The following is a 22105-nucleotide window of genomic DNA, read 5'->3' as shown; positions in this document are numbered from 1 at the left end:
AAAGATCCCATGGGACTATTTTGAAGAAGAGCAGGGGAGTTCTTCCCGGTGCCCTGGTCAATATTTATCCCTCAACCAACATCACTAAAACAGATTATCTGGTCATTATCATTGCTGTTTGTGGGATCTTGCTGTGTGTAAATTGGCTGCTGCATTTCCTACATTATAACAGTGACTGTACTTTTAAAAGTAGTAGCTGTAAAGTGCTTTGGGACATCCGGAGGTGAAAGGTGCTATGTAAATGCATGTTGTTGTTGACCTGCTGCTGTGTGTCTCCAGCATTGTTTGTTCTTGCTGCAGATTTCCAGTTTGTTTATTATCGCTCTCTTACCCCTGCACTGTGTACGCAGTCTGCACACTGCCTTCGTGCAGTGGGGCGGTGGGACTGACTGCATCCAACACTATCTGTACAGGTGTGTGCTTTGTTACTGCCGAGCCCCTGGTTGCATTTAAGGAGAAACTAGATAAGTATACGAGGGAGAAAGGAATAGAAGGATATGCTGATAGGGTGAGATGAAGAGGGGAGGGAGGAGGCTCGTGTGGAGCATGAACACTGGCATAAACCAGTTGGGCCGAATGGCCTGTTTCTGTGCTATAGATTCTATGTAAGCCCAATACTGATGCTTATTGGATTGGTACAGTTAATTTGTAGAATAATGTTTATTTTTGGTGGGGGGAGGAGGGAAGCTCTTCACTCATTGGTCACATTGTTTTTGCACTATTACGTGTGCAGTATAATCAGTCTGTATTTCATGTATTCTAGCTGCGTTTTTGGGATTGTCGTAATTCTAACGTGCTGATAAGCAGACAACTGAAAATAGTGTAGAAATTTGCCACATTGTGTAACTGCTGAAGATGCCCATCTGGGCTTTCCGATTGTGGGGGACATATAGGAACAGGAGGAGGCCATTCAGCCCCTCGAGCCTGTTCCGCTCTTCAGTTAGATCATAGCTCATCTGTACCTGAACTCCCATTTACCTGCCTTTGATCCATATCCCTTGATAGCCTTACCTAACAAAAAAAATCTATCCACCTCAGTTTTGGGGAAGTTCAGTCTGCTGCAGAGATGCCCTGTGACCCTGGCAACAATTTCCTGCTGATCGCTGTAGTGGGGGTGTGGGGGGTTGCCATTTACGTAATTGAATCCCATTAGAATCAGGATGGAAATCAGAAAGAGCGGGCGGAGTGTGAGAGTGCCGGCAGCACAGGAGCTGCTAGTGAAAGCTTTAAAAAAAATGAACTCTTTTTTTTTCTGGGGCCTGTGCTTGCCAACCTTGGCAAGGAATAGCACAGACCCGTGATGCTCTCACCATCCTTCACTTCCCTCCGGTGCCGACCGTACAAAATTGACGGGCAGGAAAAGACCAGCTGGTCCATCAAGCCTGCTCCACGCCATAATGGCCGGAGTATCCTGACTAAACACTTCCTTACAACCCCCGCCCCCAACTCCTGCTCCCTCACAGCCATGTAATCTCCTAGGAGAGGCAAAAAAAAAACCGAGGGCCAGTAGGGGAAAAAATGCTCTGGAAAATTCGTCTCCGGTCCTCTCGAGCGATCGAAACCAGTCCAGGAGATCTCACGGACTGAGTGTTACCTATAGACACTTACCTGCTGTATGATGTGATCTCTGCCCCAGTCAGGAACCAGTCCAGCTCCCTCTTGAAGGCAGAGAGTCGGCACCCACCACACCGGCCGGCAACACAGTCCAGAGGCTCACTCCTCTCTGGGAATAGAAGAACTGCCCAACATCCACTTGTGGGATAAAAGTGACATCCTACACTCCACAGTCACCCAGAAACCATGCTTAATTTCTCCAAATAAGTGTGACCTCCTATAGCAACATTTCATGCCACAGTCCCCCTCAGCTTTACTTAGCAACTGGAACGGACCAGATTTTTCTGACCACTGCAATGAGCTTTATTTGTTCTCGGGATGTAGGTGACACTGGCAAAGCCATATTTATTGTCCATCCCTAGTTGCCCTGAGAAGGTGATGGCTTCTTTGGCCACTTCAGAGAGCATTAAGATTCAACCACGTGGTGTGGGGCTGCGGTCCCGTGTGGGCCCAGTCTGGGTAGAGGACGTTGTTGAACCAGTTGGATTTTTGTTTTTCTGGTAATTTTTCTGGTGCTGGCCCACAAATTCAGTTCCACACCCTGCAGTTGTGGGATTTGAATTAGTGACCTCTGGGTTGCCAGTCTAGGATCTTAAGGGTTAATGCTATTGTTCCCGTATTAGTGCCGTACCCTTATGATTGATTGGCAGCCACATAACTGTTAGCAATATCCATACTGGCTCAGTTCGCTATTACTTGTGGTTCTTGCTGTACAAATACAGCGCTTTCTAAGAACATGGCTCATGTTAAGTGTGACAACAGCTGTATCACTCCGCTCTCAGAGTAGGACAACTATCTAAGTCAAAACGCTGTCAGCACTTTCAACGTTGTTAGCTATTTATTAATTTTGCACAATTGTTTAAATGCTTGCGATTCACGGGGACAGAAAGTACAGGTTATTTTCTCTCTCTCTCCTATTCCCTTGAATCATATGCATTAGGACAATCGTGCAAAATCAATTTTTGACAACGAGCATTGACAGTGATGAAGGCATAGAAGTTACTCGAGGATGCGGCACTGATTGGGTGTCAGCAGCTTATGCCGTTTCTACACTTGTGTTGCACCAGAGCTGCACCAAAAATATTTAAATTAGCTTACCCCAGCAAATTTGAGTGTAACTCCCCTTGCTGGTGAACGGTGTAACTTTCCAGCGCAACAACGGCGTAACTGACATCGAGGAAATGCAGGGCCAGTTTCTCAGTGGGATTTGCATTAAATTCAAGGTAATTCATAATTCTAAACAAGGCGGGTGTGAAGTCTTACACTGAACAGCATGAATGTGTGTAATTCCAACCTGGTTGAGTGCTTTTACTTTTTTGAACTTAATTACAAACTTTGAATTAACTGTCAAAATTCTGTGAAAATCCTGTTTTGGTGTCGCACTGAATTTGTTTTTGTGTCTGAGGTTGATGTGAAATGGGCACCTCTCAAACATAGTCAAAAGCGATTGTGTGCTTACCCGATAAGTTGATAGAAGTTTAGGACTTATGTGGGATTGGGGAAGAACATTCCTCTACGTTAAAGACCTAAATCTGAATTTGCTTGGAATCTAAATATCATCTTGAGGTGATCAGAATAACCCTTTCAGTAAGATAACTGCAACTTCAGACAATGGCAAATTTAACTCAGTGTTTCCCATTGGCACATTGGAATGGACATCTCATCTATTCATAGTCAGTGGCTGGAAAATATAGCCAATTGTTCGTGTTGATCGAGGCGTTTGAGTGGATTGAAGACTATAAGTATCTTGTATGTGGAGTGAAATGCTGTTATGGTCATTATTTTCCCTTTAGTCCTTTGTAATCACCAAAAAAGTTAATTCTGACCCACAATTTTTCACGAAATCAGATTAAAATCTATAAATTTGAAGGTATCAGATCTGGTCATTAACTGGGTGGCAGCAGGGAGAACCTTGGTAAGATATAAACATTGGTGTTTTTAACGATTACAGCAATTGTTAATTAGCCTTGCTCCTGTAACACTCGATAAATGGCTCTTGTACTTGCCGTTTCTGTGCTTGCATGCTGTGTCCCAAAATGCAGCTGTCCACGGTCCATTCTCTCCGCCAGCTTCTCCGATCAGTTGTAGAGCTGCCCAACAAGGGTGAAGCACAGTCATTTTCACAGTGATTGGCATGGCACAAAGACCAACCTAGGATACAAGAAAAGCCTTCTGTGTGACACACAGCATCCTTCAAATGTGTCCTGAACACGCACAATCTATCACGCTTTTCTGACTCGTTCCTGAGAATTCTGAGTTAATCAAAACAAAACCAACATTTTTTAACACTTTCATCACTGTCTCTGTGCACATCTCACAAAATTATTTCCAAATTTATGGTCTCCTTGCCACCTTTTGATAGATCTTATTTTCTAAGTAAAAAACACAAAGAATATGCATTGTGTTCACTGAGCAATGCCACAAGAGGTCCACCAGTACGCCTTTAAAAACCCAGACATGGAAATGGATGAAGAATAGCTTCTTGTTTTGAAAGATTTACTGTAAGTCTGTTTTCACAATATTGGCCCAGATCTTGCTGGAGTAGAGCCTCTCGTGACCTGCCCTGTTTCCCTCACGCTTCAAGCTCAAATTTTTTGCGTCGTAACTTGCTGGAAGTGCGAGCTGGTGACGAGGGCAAAGGGGCATCTGGGACCTCAGTGAACGACGGCACCAACAGTCTATCTCCTTAAACAATGAGATTTAAGGATTGAGAAAGAAACAGAGGAACAATGGAGAAGGAAATCAGGTGAATTAGAGTCAAATCAGGTACAGAGAGGAAAGAAAGAGTGGATTGAGTGAGAGAGGAAAAGTAAGAAAAAAATTAAAAGATTTAACATTTGAAAGTCTCTAGGAACAATTTACTACCTGCAGGAATTAGACTCCACAGTTTCAATTGTTCTCTTTCTGGGCCGGAGAGTTTGATTGACATTGCAAGAACATAAATCTCCTCATTAAAAGGGTCCTTATACTGTTAAGTACCAGCCCTAACTTTCTGCGGCGAGTTTAATGGGCAATTAATGCACAAATGCAGAATAGAATCATAGAAGTTTACAACATGGAAACAGGCCCTTCGGCTCAACATGTCCATGTCGCCCAGTTTATACCACTAAGCTAGTCCCAATTGCCTGCACTTGGCCCATATCCCTCTATACCCATCTTACCCATGTAACTGTCCAAATGCTTTTTAAAAGACAAAATTGTACCCGCCTCTACTACTGCCTCTGGCAGCTCGTTCCAGACACTCACCACCCTTTGAGTGAAAAAATTGCCCCTCTGGACCCTTTTGTATCTCTCCCCTCTCACCTTAAATCTATGCCCCCTCGTTATAGACTCCCCTACCTTTGGGAAAAGATTTTGACTATCTACCTTATCTATGCCCCTCATTATTTTATAGACCTCTATAAGATCACCCCTAAACCTCCTACTCTCCAGGGAAAAAAGTCTCCGTCTATCCAACCTCTCCCTATAAGTCAAACCATCAAGTCCCGGTAGCATCCTAGTAAATCTTTTCTGCACTCTTTCTAGTTTAATAATATCCTTTCTATAATAGGGTGACCAGAACTATACACAGTATTCCAAGTGTGGCCTTACTAATGTCTTGTACAACTTCAACAAGACATCCCAACTCCTGTATTCAATGTTCTGACCAATGAAACCAAGCGTGCTGAATGCCTTCTTCACCACCCTATCCACCTGTGACTCCACTTTCAAGGAGCTATGAACCTGTACTCCTAGATCTCTTTGGAACATAGGAACAGGAGTAGGCCATTCAGCCCCTCGTGCCTGCTCCGCCATTTGATAAGATCATGGCTGATCTGTGATCTAACTCCATATACCTGCCTTTGGCCCATATCCCTTAATACCTTTGGTTGCCAAAAAGCTATCTATCTCACATTTAAATTTAGCAATTGCCGTTTGCGGAAGAGAGTTCCAAACTTCTACAACCCTTTGTGTGTAGAAATGTTTTCTAATCTCGCTCCTGAAAGGTCTGGCTCTAATTTTTAGACTGTGCCCCCTACTCCTAAAATCCCCAACCAGCGGAAATAGTTTCTCTCTATCCACCCTATCCGTTCCCCTTAATATCTTATAAACTTCGATCAAATCACCCCTTAACCTTCGAAACTCTAGAGAATACAACCCCAATTTGTGTAATCTCTCCTCGTATCTTAATTTCATGAAACTCACGGGGAGGTTGAGGACGAGATGCCGTTTTCGCGAGGCTAACGGGCGAGCGGTGCAAATCGTCCAGCAACTTGTGGTAATTGGCAATTCACGGGGTATCTCTTCCTTGCCACGGGTTGCTGGACGATTTGCACATTAATAGCGGCGAGAGCCATTAATCTCACCGTTATTTTGCCGGGAAATTCTGGGTCATAGTGTTTGGACTACAGGCCTTCAGGTAACTATCGCTTGGTTTGGGTGGAGGAGGCATTGTCTCCTTGCTTGGGCACAGCTCCACATGGGCTGGACACCATCCAGTACCTCACTCAAGTGATCATTTTACATTTGTGAGTGTTGACAGTGATTGTTGGCAGGCGATTTCACCACAGGGGCATTGCAGCTCAGCCCAACATCCTGAAATGTAGCGAATCCCAGCCTTGTATTTTTTCTAACGGATTGACCCAGTTAGATTTTATATTGATAGGTCATCCATTAATTTATTTTATCTGTTTGTTACAGTAGAAGGCCCTGGAGGAGAGCCCGCAGTCACAATGCCAGAAATGACAGAAAATCAGACACCTATGCACAGGACTCACAGGCAAGTGAGGGGCAATTTTCTGAAAACAGATTTGTGAATAAATTTATTTCGGGTACAGAGGATGCATTTGTGTGCACCAAGAATCCAGCACTCCCGAATACCAAGTGCTCAGCCCTCGATGGGGGTTTCAGTTTCATTACACCAACTATTGAGAGTGTGCTCGCTTCCAACCTACTAAGATCTGTTCTAAATTTTATTTAGAATATATGTTGGGATTGTATTTGAGTATACATGCAACTGCGCGCTCGGTATTCGGGAGTGCGCGCAGCTGAGCGCGCTCGGTATTCGGGAGTGTGCGCAGCTGAGCGCTTGAACGTACTTGGCTATCCAAAATTCAGGCTGTTTGCATCATGTAAAAATGGTGCACTGTAGCTGCAGGTTAATGGCGTTGGTATTTGGATGGGGTTTAACACATGGCGATGATATACCTCTTGTGTTAGGTTATGGAGGTGGTGAAGAGATAGGCAGGATGCTGTTTAGATGTTGTGATTTCCCCACACGCAATATTCCCAATTATGGCTGTGCCTTCAGGGAGGACCCGAGGGGAACCTTCAGTCCCTTCCTGTAATTAATCTGATCGAAACTGATAATCTTCAATCCTAGTGGAAAAAGCTGATTTTTCTTGTGAAGCAGAAACATGCTGACACATGGGTCGAAGCCCTGGGAGCTGGCATGTCTGGCACGTCAATGTACTTCCCAGTGAAAATATATTTGGAGTTTAACAAAGGTCAGCACAAGTCATTGCAGAATATTAGAGAACTGCCTTGGAAGCTTATTGAAATAAGCTTCAGTGATTTGTTTGGAGTTAATCTAATTGCTTTCTTTTTATAAATTTGTTCTCGGAATGTGGCAAGGCCGGCATTTATTGCCCGTCCCTAGTTGCCCTGAGGTGGTGATGGTGGTGGGCCTTCTCATTCAACCATTGCAGCCCGTGTGGTGATGGTGCTCCCACAATGGAGTTAGGTAATGAATTCCCAGGGTATTGACCCAGCAATGATGAAGGAACGGCAAGTCAGGATGGTCTGTGACTTGGAGGGGCACTTGGAGATGATGCTGTTCCCACCACAGTGTCGCTCTTGCCCTTTTCGGAAGAGGGGACAGGGGAGGGAGAAGCTGTCAAAGTAATGGGTCGGCCATTTAGGACTGAAATGAGGAATTTCTTCATTCAGAGGGTTGTGAACCTTTGGAATTCTCTACTCCAGAGGGCTGTAAATGCTCAGTCATTGAGTATATTCAAGACTGAGATTGATGGATATTTGGACACTAAGGGAATCAAGGGATATGGGGATCGGGCAGGAAAGTGGAGTTGAGGCCGAAGATCAGCCATGATCTTATTGAATGGCGGAGCAGGCTCGAGGGGCAGTATGGCCTACTCCTGCTCCTATTTCTTACGTTCTAATCCTGCAGTGCATCCTGTAGATCATACATACTGCAGCCACATAAAAACATCATCACTAATTTTGAAACACTGAGATATTTTCTGTTTGTTGCAGTTGAAGCTTAATGGGACACTAAACTTGACTGTGATAAATAAATCCTGTAATGTTCTAAAAACAGACCAGCATTATAAGATTATTTTAAAGGATAACAGTTTTCTGTTTTTTGACTCATGGCAAAACTGCACAGCCAAAAATTATCCTGACACACTGCATTCCAGCATCTTAATTTGTTTCAGTTTTAGGACCGTTTAAATGCTTAGCTGACAAGACAAAATATAGACTATTTATAATCATTTTTTGTAAGCTTGGCTCAGTTGTCAGTACTCTTTGTCTCTGAGTCAGAAGGTCACGGGTTCAAGCCCTCACTCCAGTATTTGAGCACATAATCCAGACTGACCCGCCACTGCAGAAGGGAGAAAGTGCAGCATTCTCTGAGGTGCCTTTAAACCAAGGTTCCACTGGTTTGGATGGATGTTAACCGTCCCATCTTGAAGAAGGGGAGGTAGTTCTTCTGGTGTTCTGGCCAGCATTTCTCCCTCAACCAAACCCACTACAAACCAGCAAACTGCTCATTCATCTTATTGCTCTCGGTGGTATCACCTCAGACTGAGCTCTCATTATATCTCTGCCAAGCTGTAGTTACAAATGTAATTTGTGGGCGAATAGTGATTAAATATTCAAAATTATAATTTGCAGCAAACATAATGCCTGGAAGTGATTTTAACTATCAGGAAAGACTAAACAGGCTGGGGCTCTTTTCTCTGGAAAAGAGAAGGCTGAGGAGTGGCCTGATAGAGGTCTTTAAGATAATGAAGTGGTTTGATAGGGTAGACCTAGAGAAAATTGTGGGGGAGTCCAAAACTAGGGACCATAAATATAAGATAGTTACTAATAAATCCAATAAGGAATTCAGGAGAAACTTGTTTACCCAGAGAGTGGTTTGAATGTGGAACTCGCTACCACAAGGAGTAGTTGAGGCGAATAGCATAGATGCATTTAAGGGGAAGCTAAATAAACACATGAGGGAGAAAGGAATAGAAGGATATGCTGATAGGGAGGGAGGAGGCTCGTGTGGAGCATAAACACCGGCATGGACCAGTTGGGGCGAATGGCCTGTTTCGGCACTGTAAATTCTACGTGAAGTGCAGTGTCTAATTTGTTTTCTTTTATACATAGGAAGAAAAATCGAGAAACTCACAACGCAGGTAAGTGTTTGCAACTGTTAACGGTTGAGTGGTACAATAATTTAGCACCCTAATTCTATTTTTGGACCATGTAAAGGGTAGTGAGAGAAAGCAGGACATCTTATAATTTTTTGTAGATGGCCAATATGATTGCAAAAGTTGTTTACTGCTGGTCTGTCTCTTTTTGCCTTGCATGTGACAAATGCACTTCTAGCTTTTCATGTTGCGTTTCAAGTCTAGACGCACCAATCCCATTTGCGCTGCTAGTCCTCGACGCCATTCTTCCTGTTAAGTTAGCTCGGGTCTCCAAATTAGAGAAAGATCTGTGTGAGCTGGACAGGGTACCAAGCTGGACCGGTATCAAGTGACTAAGAACCAATAAAGAAACCATCTTTATCTGAAAGAAGGGATAACAAAGACGATTATTGGGAAGAAGAAAATAAAGTGAAAGAGGATCCAGGTAACTGCTTAATTCACTTTGTCATCACCAAAGTGGTTTTGTAAGGAGTTCACCTAAGAATTTGTTAGTTGCATTACCCCACAGTTGGCCCGTAACTAACTTTACGACGTATAGGTAGAAGCCAAAGCAAAGTTTAAAGGTTTGTTTCAAGAGGGTGTTAGAGCTGTAATGTACTGCACCACAGAGTGGAAGGATGTGGCTTTGCATCTGCAGCTCTCCACCTTGAGTTACTGAACTTTGCTGCTGGAGAGGCCAAGCTACCCACAGGAGGGGAAGGTAAACCCGGAAGGACTTGCATAGGTAATCCTCGAACACCTCCGCATGCTTTGCTTCAGAGTAACTTTGGCTTCTCCACTGAAAATGGTGAGTGGAAGCCCAGGGGAAGGGCAGATATGGTACAGTATAAAGAGCAAGTCTCACTCTCCAGATAGAAGCAGCAAACAAAACCATTGTGATGGAATCACGTTCTCACATCAGAGGTGAATTTTAGAGAGGTGCGTTCTTTGTATGTCCAGTGCTGACCTTCAGTTCGCTTGTATTGATGAGGTTGGCTTTTCAAACCATTAAAGCAGCTTATTGAAATATAATAATCGTACTTACTGCTAAATAGAAAATGGGACTATACAATATATCTTAATGTGCTTTTTTTATATTTAAACTGGTGTTTAATGACTTGAATATCAAATTGGGGTAATATATGGAAGTCAAATTGGAAGTCGAAATACAAGAGTAAACCTGGATCAGAAAACAGTGACCGTTGGAATATGGACGACCAGAAAACGCCGTGATGATGTTCAGTGTGGCTGACTCCGGAGTTCAGAAAATAATATATCTTCCTACCTCACAATCATTTCTTTTGCACGGTCTGCATTGTTACTTAGTCATTGATTTGTTAACTGTATTTTGAGTTACATGAACACCTATTAAATATAGGGGTATGGTAGAGTAGTGGTTATGTTACTGGGCTAGTAACCCAGAGGCCTGGACTAATAATCCAGAGAATGTGAGTTCAAATGTGAAGGAGAACAAAGGAGATTCAGTAAGATGTAGTCATTCTTCAGTTGAGGTTATTTTCTTCATACCAACTTTCTCACAATTCCTCCCAAGTGTGTCAAGAGAACAGCCTGGACTCTTGTAGAGTATTGGGCAGGAAGATTAATGCGCATAAACCAAGAGAGAAACATATACGTTGTAGTGTCCCTTTTAAAATAATGGTGTATTCATTGTTTTACCCCATCCACAGCAATGGAAATATCCATTGTATTCTCCAATCTACAGCAATCAGCACATTCATTGTATTGTCCCATTACAGCAATGGCCATACCCATTGTATTATCCTGTTACAGTAATGTTCATGCTCATTGTATTATACTGTTACAGTAATGGCCATGCATATTGTAATATACTGTTACTGTAATGGCCATTGTATTGTACTGTTGCAGTAATTTGCAGTAATGGCCATTGTATTGTACTGTTGCAGTAATGGCCATTGTATTGTACTGTTGCAGTAATGGCCATTGTATTGTACTGTTGCAGTAATGGCCATTGTATTGTACTGTTGCAGTAATGGCCATTGCATTGTACTGTTGCAGTAATGGCCATTGCATTGTACTGTTGCAGTAATGGCCATTGCATTGTACTGTTGCAGTAATGGCCTTGGCCATTGCATTGTACTGTTGCAGTAATGGCCTTGGCCATTGCATTGTACTGTTGCAGTAATATTGTATTATACTGTTACAGCAATGGCAATATCTATCGTTACGGTAATGGCCATGCCCATTGCATTATACTTGTCCACTAATGGCCCCATCTATTGTATTATACCATTGCAGTACTGTTTATGCTCATTGTATCATACTATTACTGTAATGTCCATGCTCATTGTATTATACTGTGACTGTAATGTTTATTGTATTATACTGTTACTGTAATGGGCACATTAAGTATTTTTCTAATTTTCAATTCATTACATTGTTTTAAAAATGAATGCCGCAGAAATATACACTTACTCCTCCTCCACAAAAGATAGAAAGAGTCTGTGTCTTCACTGGGAGTAATGATGCTACAACATAAGCTTCCCTTCCAAATCTAACGTGGAAAGGAAATCCTAGAGGTGCAGTGTTGGGATGGGATAATGCAGTGGCGCCTGAAAGAGGCAGACACCCCAATAAAGAAGCTTCCTTCCTGCCAGTGCATTACCTGAGCTTCAGTAAACACTGCTGGGTATAAACGGAATTTGAAAACTGAAGATTGCTGTGCCTATGAGTTGTAATTGGTCATTGGGTATTTGATGGAATGATTTCATATTGGGGGTTATTACACGTTTTAACAGTGGTGTAAATGTTTTGAATATCGAGTTAATGCAGCAACATATAGGGATTCCATTGTGATGTGTCTTGGAATAATAGGAGTACAGTTCATCCCCACAACACTAAGTTCCTAATCGTCAACTGTGTGTGTGGGCATATTCAGAGACCTTGAGGCAAAGGGAAGAAAAACAGAAAGTGGCTGTACAAAAATCTAACTTGGTAATTTTTTAAAAAAACAAATTCTGTTGTTCCTAGTGGAAAGACATCGAAAGAAGAAGATTAACTCTGGAATAAATAAAATTGGAGAACTCATTCCATGCTCTCCCGCTCTGAAGCAGGTAAAACTGTTTCCAATCCTTGGAGTTGAAAATCATTAGTACATACTAAATAGATAATAAAAAAAACATTCATCTACTGAGGGCACTTAACTTGGACACTAACCAAAACATTAACCTTATGTTTTCAGATGTTGATAGACCTGCTCTGTATTTTTCATTTTTATCTCTGTTGAGTAATACTTGATGGTGATTTGGGAAATAAATATTTGATTGGGAAATAAAGCTCGGGGGTTCAGCCCCAGTCAGTCCTTTAGAATGACCTTAAACAATGACCCCCGGGATGTGGAGCAGATACACTGAATGGGATTCCTTTGCCTGCCATCATTGCAACATGTTGATTCCACACCTTGGCTGCCTAAAATGGATGATTTTTAGAGCTTGATGGAAGAGCTAAAACCAAAGAGTATTTTGTTTTAAGTTATGCAACATGAAAATGTCGCTCTTCCAGAGAGATTGGGCAATACCAGGGAGTGGTAGCATTCACCTATAAATTACATTCCCCAGAAAGGAGTCCTTTCATTGACGGAAGAGAGATTAATCTTTAATAGTTTGCTTTTGTTAGATGATGTGGTTCCCTTTCATGCCCATTTATAGTGCATCATTTGCACAAGTAGTTCCAGAATGTGGAAAGGCTGTTGATAGGAACGAGCCTGTTCCTCCAGTCGATTTGCTCAATGTTTCCTATTTATCCTTTGGGTGGGGAGAGGGGGGGGGGAATGCTTTGCCAAAGAGTCAGCATACTTCAGAAGTAACCAATTGTGTGATACTTTGAAATATTTGAAAGTGTTAATGTGCTATATAAATGCAAGTATTACTATTTTGAATGTCAGAGGCAACATTGTAATCAAGATTTCTGCATGCATGTTTGTCCAAAAGTCACCAATAAGACTTCAGTCCCTATTGCTTGATTTTGTTGTTGCCCAGAGCTCAGTATTTTCTCTAATTATACCACATTGAGGTATTTAGTATTGTTCTGTATCTCATCTTCTGTATGAGATGTTAAACCTGTCTGCCTGTCCAGGTAAAAGATCCATGGCAATTAATTCAAAGGAGAGCAGAAGAGTTCTCCCTGGTATTCTGGCCAATTTTTTATCCCTCAACTAAGATCATGACCGATCACTAAAATGACAGATTATCGGGTCATTATCTCATTGCTGTTTGTGGGATCTTGCTGTGTGCAAATTGCCTGCCACGTTTCCTACATTACAACAGTTGACCACACTTCAAAAGTACTTCATTGGCTGTAAAGCGCTTCAGGACATAGAAACATAGAAAATAGGAGCAGGAGTAGGCCATTCGGCCCTTCGAGCCTGCTCCGCCATTCAGCATGATCATGACTGATCCTCTATCTCAATACCATATTCCTGCTCTCTCCCCATCCCCTTGATGCCTTTTGTGTTTAGAAATATATTCAGTACGTCCTGTGGTCGTGAAAGGCGCTATATAAATGCAAGTTCTTTCTAATTATGTAGTATTTACAACAAGCTTTCTGGGGTATGGTTGGATCTAAACTTAAAGCAGTTGGCTGTAAGTATAGTATTTATTGTTTAAATTTAGCCTAAGTTTAGTTTAATGTCTGCAATCTTTTGGATATTGTGGGTCTAACAATACAGCACTCCTGCAGTACTAAACTGAAGTGTCAAGTGTTAGAGCAGGATCTGACTCAGAGGTGAAAGTGTTACTAAACGAGCCAAGCCGACACTTGGGAGGTAGTTTTCCCAAGTTTGTGCTACTAGTGGGAGCCTCAACCGCTGTTGCCGACAATGACTTGTATTTATATAGCATCCTGGACGTAGTAAAAAATCCCATTTGGCTTCCCAGGAAGGTGTAAGGAATAAATGGTTGCTGTGCCAAAGGAGATGTTGGGAGGAGTGAGCAAAAGCTTGGTCAAAGAGCCAAGTTTTAAGGAGAGTCCAAAAGGAAGTGGAGAGGTGTTGGGGTTGGAGAGGGGATTCCAGAAATTGGATTAGAGGTGGGGTGAAGGGGTGAAGGGAGGGAGGGACGGTTTCACAAAAGGCCGGAGTCAAGGGAGAGAGAGTTTGGTTGTGGGAGAGTGGGGGTTGTAGTGCTAGAGAAAGTTACAGCGATGGGGAGGGGTGATGCCATGGAGGGGTTTAAACACAAGGATGAGAATTTTAATTTTGAGTCGTTGAGGGCAGCGAGGAGAGGGGTGAGCAGGACTTGGTGTGAGATAGGAAGCAGGCAGCAGAATTTTTCATGAGCTGCATTTTCACAGAGGGCGGAGGAAGGGCAGGCTGGCCAAGGAGATCAGTGAAGTAATCAGGTTAGGGGTGACAAAAGCATGAAGGAGGGGTTCGGCGGCAGATGGGCTAAGGTAGGGATGGAGGTGGGTGATGTTACGGAGGTGGAAGTAGGTAGTCTTTACAATGGAGAGGACATGAGGTCAGACACTCAGCTCAGGGTTGAATAGGACGCTGAGGTTGCAAACAGTCTGGTTCAGCCTTAGACAGTGGCTGGGAAGGTGATGGAATCTGTAACGAGGGTACTGAGTTTGTGGTGGGTGCCGAAGACGATTGCTTCGGTTTTCCCAATGTTTAACCAGAGGAAATTGAGGCTGATCCAAGACTGGATGTCCAGGCAGTCTGACCGCACCGAGGCAGTGGAAGGTTCGAGAGGGGTGGTGGAGAGGTAGAGCTGGGTGTCGTCAGCTGATCCCATGTCATTGGATGATTTTGCCAAAGGGCAGCATGTAGATGAGGAAGAGGAGGGAGCCAAGGATAGATCCTTGGGTGGCTCCAGGTAAAATAGTCTTGGGGACGGGGTGGGAAGTGCAGCCATTGCTGGAGATTCTCTGGCTACGATTTGATAGGTAAGAGTGGAACCAAGTGAAGCCAGTCCCATTGAGCTGGCCAGAGGAGAGGCATTGGAGGAACATGGTGTGGCCGACTGTGTCAAAGCTGTAGAGAAATCGTGGAGGAGTGATGAACCACAGTTACAATCTCAGAGGATGCCATTTGTGACTTTGATTCAGGCCTTTTCAATGCTGTGGTGGGGCGGAAACCTGATTGGAGAGATTCAAACAGGAGAAGATTGGCACGGACTTTGGAGAGGAAATGTGAGGTTGGAGATAGGCGGTAGTTGGCAGGCTAAGAGGAGTCGAGGCTGGGTTTTTTGAATGGGCGGGTGATATCGGTGGCTTTGAAATGGTTGAGGAGAGTGAACCATTTACAACATCAGGGACAGCTTTACTTCAAAGGCACCATCTAAATGCACGTTGTTATCCCAACACGTCCTGCCTATATCTTGTGAAAATAACAGCTTTTCTGAGGCTTAGCTTTGCTATATATTATCTACAATCTTCCACAATGCATAGTTTTTAAATTTGATGTCCGTTTGATTTATTGTGCATTTGAAGCATTTTACCCTTTTATACAGAGAACATGCTATCAAACGCCTCACATTAGAACATATTGGCTGTAAAGTGCTTTGGGACATCATAAGATCGTGAAAAACGCTCTAAGAATACAAGGTCTTTCTATAATGTAATTGAAATTTCTTCAGTTCTTTGTCAACAAAGAATTGATTTTTTTTTCTTTCTAATGCAAAAACAACGTGTAGAACCAGCCAGCCTTCAGACAGGGAGGGGTAATCATCCCCTCTCTGGTCACCAGCCCCATTAGGGCTGTTTTTTCCATTGCCGGAGCTAATGAGTTAGGAACAGGAGGAGGCCATTCAGCCCCTCGAGCCTGCTCCGACATTCAATTCGGTCATGGCTGATCTGTACCTCAACTCCATTTACCCGTCTTAGCTCCATATCCCTTGATACCCTTACCTAACAAAAATCTAGCAATCTCAGTCTTGAAAGCTCCAATTGACCTCCAGCGTCCACAGCCTTTTGGGGGAGAGAGTTCCTGATTTCCACTACCCTTTGTACGAAAAAACGCTTCCTGATTTCTCTTCTAAACGGCTTTGCTCTAATTTTAAGATCACCTCCCCGCATTCTTGATTCCCCCACCAGAGGAAATATTTTCTCTATCTACAAAATCCCTTTAAGATTTTAAACACCTCAAAACCCACCTTGATTTCTCTTAGCTTATAACGGAAAGGGTTGATGAGGGTAGCGTGGTTGATGTTGGTATATGGACTTTCAAAAGGCATTTGATAAAGTACCACATAGTGGACTTGTTAACAAATTAAAGCCCATGGGATTAAAGGGACAGTGACAGCATGGATACAATATTGGTTAAGGGATGTATGTACACAAATCTTTGAAGGTGGCAGGACAAGTGGAGAAGGCTGTTTTTAAAAAAAAGCATATGGGATTGTTGGCTTTATTAATAGAAGCATAGAGTACAAAAGCAAGGAAGTTATGCTAAACCTTTATAAAACACTGGATAGGCCTTAGCAGGAGTATTGTGTTCAATTCTGGGCACCAAACTTTAGGAAGGATGTCAAGGCCTTAGAGAGGGTGCAGAAGAGATTTACTAGAATGGTACCAGGGATGAGGAGCTTCAGTTACATGGAGATACTGGAGAAGCTGGGAAGGTTAAGAGGAGCTTTGACAGAGGTGTTCAAAATCATGAACGGTTTTGCTAGAGTAAGTAAGGAGAAACTGTTTCCAGTGGCAGAAGGGTCGGTAACCAGAGAGACAGATTTAAGTTAATTGGCAAAGTAACCAGAGGCGACATGAGGAAAACATTTTTTACGCAGCGAGTTGTTGTGATCTGGAATGCACTGCCTGAAAGCATAGTGGAAGCAGATTCAATAGTAACTTACAAAAGGGAATTGGTTAAATACTTGAAGGAGAAAAAATTACAGAACTATGGGGAAAGATCAGAGGAGAGGGACTAATTGGATAGCTCTACCAAAGAGCCAGCACAGGCACAATGGGCTGAATGGTCTCCTTCTGTGGTATATCATTCAATGATTCTAATGAGATCACCCCTCAATCTTCTATACTCAAGGGAATACAAGCCTAGTTTATGCAACCTGTCCTCATAATTAAACCCTCTAAGTCCTGGTATCATTCTGGTGAATCTGCGCTGCACCCCCTCCAAGGCCAATATATCCATCCTGAGGTGTGGTACCCAGAACTGAACGCAGTATCTCCAGATAGGGTCTGACCAAGGCTCTGTACAACTGAAGCATCACTTCCTCACCTTTGTGTTCCAGCCCACCTCGAGATAAAGGCCAACAGTCCAATAGCCTTTTTGATTGCTTTTTGTACCTGTCTATTAGCTTTAAATGATTTGTGTACTTAGACTCCCAAATCTCTTTGCTCCCCTATAGTTCCTCTCCATTTAGTTGTGCCATTGGACCATCATGACATCACTTTTCTTTCACCTGTAGGTCGTAGCCTGCTTTTTCCCTCCCACTGCTTTTAAAGGCGCTAATGGACTGGGTTTTGTTAACCTACGTTTTCCTGTTGTTTGCAGAGTAAAAACATGATACTAGATCAGGCTTTCAAGTACATTTCAGAGCTGAAGAGACAGAATGATGAAATTCTATTAAATGGAGGAACCAAGGAACAAGGTAAGCACATGAAAAGGCAATCATTGTGTAATCACTTCCATTACTGTAGGTAAGAGATGGGAACTTGTGTCTAACATAGGCAAAACTTTCAGTTCCCCTCAGTGACTTGTTTCTTCTTCCCCCGTCCTACTTTTTTCATGCTGCTTTGCATACAACAAAATGGTGAAGGTTTTGTCAAGAGAATATCATCATAGTTAAGTACACAGGCACAAAGCCGAACCCATTCCTAGGTCCCGTGCCTTATTGGTGTCAGTGGAGCCCCACAGTCCCTGTGCTCAGCGCTAGGAGCATAGTACATGAGAGTAAACAGTCAGCAGAGTCAACCCCATAAATATACTGTCCATCACAAGACAACTGAGATCACCTTTAACAAATGGGATTATCCAGAAATTTTTAGAGTGAAAGACTGATGAAATTCTGTGCATTTGAAGGATACACAATGGGGGGAGTCCAAAACTAGTGGCCAAAAATATAAGATAGTCACTAATAAATCCAATAAAGAATTCAGGAGAAACTTCTTTACCCAGAGAGTGGTTGGAATGTGGAACTTGCTGCCACAAGGAGTAGTTGAGGCGAATAGTGTAGATGGATTTAAGGGGGAGCTCGATAAACACATGAGGGAGAAACGAATAGAAGGTTATGCTGATAGGGTGAGATGAACTAGGGAGAGAGGAGGCTCGTGTGGAGTATAAACACCAGCATGGACCAGTTGGGCCGTAGGGCCTGTTTCTGTGCTGCAAATTTTATGTAATTGTGTGAAATTCTGTGGAGAGCAGTAGGAGATGAGACTCTGACTTGATGGGTTGGAGAGAGACTGTGTGCAAACAGTGGGAGCCGGTAGAGAGGCTGGCTCAGCAGTTCATGCCACTCACCCATCAGACTAGGGGAGGTTAGAACATCCAGATCACACAGCATAGACTGCCAGAAAAGTGCATACATAAAAGCAAGACCTCTGGTATTGTGGGCTGGCAATGCTAAAAGCTTAGTGGCAATACCAGGACTGACTAAACAATGGGTGCGAAGAAAACGCAGAACTGATCTGGAATCCAATGAAGGGCTGCAACAGAGGTTTGCAAGGGCCAAAGTTAGCCCGTGGGCCTCACAATGAGTATCCCTGCTCTATGCTTTCCTTTTGTTTCCTCTCATACCTAGGATCATTCACCAGATCCAAATAGAGGAGCCCCTTACTGGACGAGGAATAATGGTTCTTGGATTGTCTCAGTGTGAGTATTGTTAGCCCTTCCACCTCCTACACAGACACAATCTGCTGTCACAGATGGAGGCTTCAGATATGGTTCAGGACCCCTCCGAGCCTTCCTTTCCTAATTTGGCTCTTGAGAGGAGCTGGTTTAACCAAAACATGTGTTCCTTTAGTGGTAGATGTATGTGTCTCCAAAGACTTCTGTCTTTTTCAAAAAAAAAACTTAAACCACTAAATGGAAAAGGTTTGTAAATAATTGCCACAATCATTGGGGATATCCCAGCCCTAACCGATTTCCACTGGACCGTGTGAAACTCGTATTTTGTTACCCAGCTTGCTGGGAGTTTACTTGCCAACCATTAAAGGCCATCACTGGCCATTGGTGAAAAATTCAGCAGTGAACACCAAGTAGTGTCTAAACTTATGAAGAGCACCCGGAAAGTCAAACAAATTGTTGTTCACCCATTCGTAGCCTGGGATTTGAATCCTGTATTAAACAGGCTTATGTCCAACTAATTTGAAACAATGACTTTGTGCAACCTTAAATTCCTTACACTTAAGACCTGCTTTTATTTCACTGTATGGAGTTAGTGGTGTTTAGTGATAAACCGCATCAGCATTTTAATTTTTCATACCAGACAGTCATAAGACCATATCTTTTGTCTCTTAAAATAGCACCAGTGGTTCATCTGTAGTGCTGAGATTTCCCTCGCCACCTACGTTTCTGTCCGTTAAAAGGCAGTACTCCTCTGTTGATGTTTGCCGAGTTTTAGTGTTCTGTACAAATCCCCAGGCACTTTGAAGTTTAAGCAATTGGCAACAAAACCTTAGTAAAGCTGTTAGTTTACTACTTTCAGCTAAATATCTCCTTATATTCCCTTATTGGCGAGGAACCACCGTAGAAAGCCCATCTTCTGTGACCATTAACTGGGACATATGGCATCGTAGGATTTTACAGCAAAGAAAGAGCCATTCGGCCCATTATGCTGACATCATTCAGCATTCATCATTGCACTTTCTCCTTTTCTTCATTTATTTATCTAGTTCCTTTTTAAAAGCTATTAACAGGTTTTTGCTTCCAGCACTGTTTCTAGTAGGGAATTCCATGTTAAACAACCCTCTGCATAATAATAAATTCTCCTAAGCACTCTTCATCTTTTGGTGATGATTCATCGATCAGTGGTAATGGTTTCTCTCCATTTACATTATCAAAACCGCTCATAATTTTGAGCACCTCTATTAGTTCTCCTTAACCTTCTCTGTTCTGATGAAAAGAACTTGCATTTACATATTGCCTTTCATGACCTCAGGACATCCCAAAGCACTTCACAGTCAATGAATTACTTTTGAAGTGTAGTCACTGTTGTAATGTAGGGAAACACGGCAGCCAATTTGCGCACAGCAAGATCCCACAAACAGCAATGAGATTAATGACCAGATAATCTGTTTTTAGTGATGTTGGTTGGGGGATAAATATTGGCCAGGACACCGGGAGAACTCCCCTGCTCTTCTTCGAATAGTGCCGTGGGATCTTTTACGTCCTCTTGAGAGGGCAGATGGGGGTCTCTGTTTAACGTCTCATCCAAAAGAAGGCACCTCCGACAGTGCAGCACTCCCTCGGTACTGCACTGGGAGTGTCGGCCTGGATTTTGTGCTCAAGTCTCTGAAGTGGGGCTTGAACCCACAACCGTCTGACTCAGAGGCGAGAGTGCTACCCACTGAGCCATGGCTGACACCTAAAAGCGTCCCAGTTATTCCGCGCTCTCCTCATAACTAAAGCCTCTCTTCTCTTTAGGGGTTTCTCTTAACATTCTCTTACACACCAGCTCCTTGTTGTGATTTTAACATGCTTTTAAGCATCATTGTCTTGATCTGAGAGCTAAATCCAACAAACTCTTTTACGTGACTTTGCTCCAAACTGGGCTCGTTATTTTGGTCATAAGAGTTCCCTCCCCTCTACTTTGGTATAATGTGGCGATGGAAGGAAAGAGCAAGAGCAAGAGTAATTATCCAGCGTGGGTATGCTCTTCCTAATTTTTTGAAAGTAGTTGAACTTGTACGTGTGAATCTCAAACCCTTGTTGCTCTTCAGTTCTCTGCAACGTGGAGCTTGCTGATAATTTTTGCCTGTGATACGTTTGCTCACTGTATCTACTCACTCACGCTGCTGGTCAAAGAACCAGAACTTGACTTAGAATCAGTTTAGTGAGCGGGTTATTGACAATTCCTCTTCATTTTCTTCATGTTTGACACAAAATAATCAGGCAGTTTTCTTAATTATAAATCTACTGAATCAGTTTATTTTACATTAATTTTAAATGTAAGGGTTTGAAAGTGATAAGTGTATGGCACATGAAAACTGTCTTTCTCTTCGTATTACAACCACTGATACAGTGGGGCAGGGGGAAAGAGTAACAGGTGAAGATGTCTCTGCACCGTGCAAAGCTCTTAAAGGGACAGGTCCCAAATGTTATCCCGTGTTTAACGACAGAGTGTTTATTTGTATGTAGGATGAACAATGTTCAAAGGATGAGTGGGACCTTCCCTACAGCTACATCAGGCAATATAATATTTCTGGATAGTGGTAGTGGAGCCAAAAACTCTGGAATCAATTTAGAATTAGCTGTAGGAAGTGATGGGATAAATGTAGGGTCTTTCTGAACGGATGAGGTTAGGTGGGCCAAATGGCCAAACTCATCTTTATCTATCTTCTGACTTAACAGTCAGTCACTATCCATCGACCACTACCCACCCACAATTCATTCACTCTCCTCACTCACACTCACTCTCTCACTCTCTCTCACACACACACACACACACACACACACACACACACAATTGTACATTGAAAAAAAAGAAATCTGCAAAGACTGAAAGTCCATAACACGCTGGTCACCCAAATTCGACTGTCCTTATGAAAGTACATTGCAGACACATTCTCAAGTTTCCATACAAACTCTTACATACACCTCCCCATTCCCCGAGATCATCAAGATCCTACCAAAACTCTAGAGAAAGTTATTCTGGGTGTGTAGCTTTACTGGAGGAACATTTCCCTCACCTGCCAGATCAGCTAGGATGGACCTCCTGTCCCTTTTTAAAGTAGACCAATTTTGGCACTGAGCCCCTTGGGACATGTGTAAATAAAACTAGTCTTTCACTAGCTGGCTAAACAACTTAAACTTGGACGCGAGGTAACTCAAGTGTTCGACTGCCTCCAGAAACCTCTGGATAAGCAAAAGCCTTCCTCCAAAATGTGGCTAACTTGTATCTATTGACTTCCCACTTCATGAAAAGAGATCAGCACAT

The 22105-nt window shown here is 42.9% G+C and overlaps 1 protein-coding gene across 3 annotated transcripts in view; it reads left to right on the top strand.

The window, feature by feature from the left end:
• Positions 1-22105, top strand: part of LOC137323146 (basic helix-loop-helix domain-containing protein USF3) — a 35363-nt gene that overhangs the window by 1465 nt on the left and 11793 nt on the right. The window contains exons 2-5 of one of the 3 annotated variants that reach the window (XM_067986620.1): positions 6298-6373; positions 8989-9017; positions 12021-12103; positions 17500-17596. In XM_067986620.1, the coding sequence (XP_067842721.1) occupies positions 6327-6373; positions 8989-9017; positions 12021-12103; positions 17500-17596 (256 nt within the window). In that variant the 5' untranslated portion in view covers positions 6298-6326. Of the gene's footprint in view, positions 1-6294; positions 6374-8988; positions 9018-12020; positions 12104-17499; positions 17597-18748; positions 18820-22105 lie in introns of those variants that run through there. The other 2 variants (XM_067986619.1, XM_067986621.1) reach the window with 2 other exon arrangements.

The sequence above is a fragment of the Heptranchias perlo genome, chromosome 6, assembly GCF_035084215.1.
Source record: "Heptranchias perlo isolate sHepPer1 chromosome 6, sHepPer1.hap1, whole genome shotgun sequence".
Classification (NCBI taxonomy): Eukaryota; Metazoa; Chordata; class Chondrichthyes; order Hexanchiformes; family Hexanchidae; genus Heptranchias; species Heptranchias perlo.
Note: the sequence above shows the minus strand (reverse complement) of the source record. Positions and strands in the feature narration are given on the sequence as shown.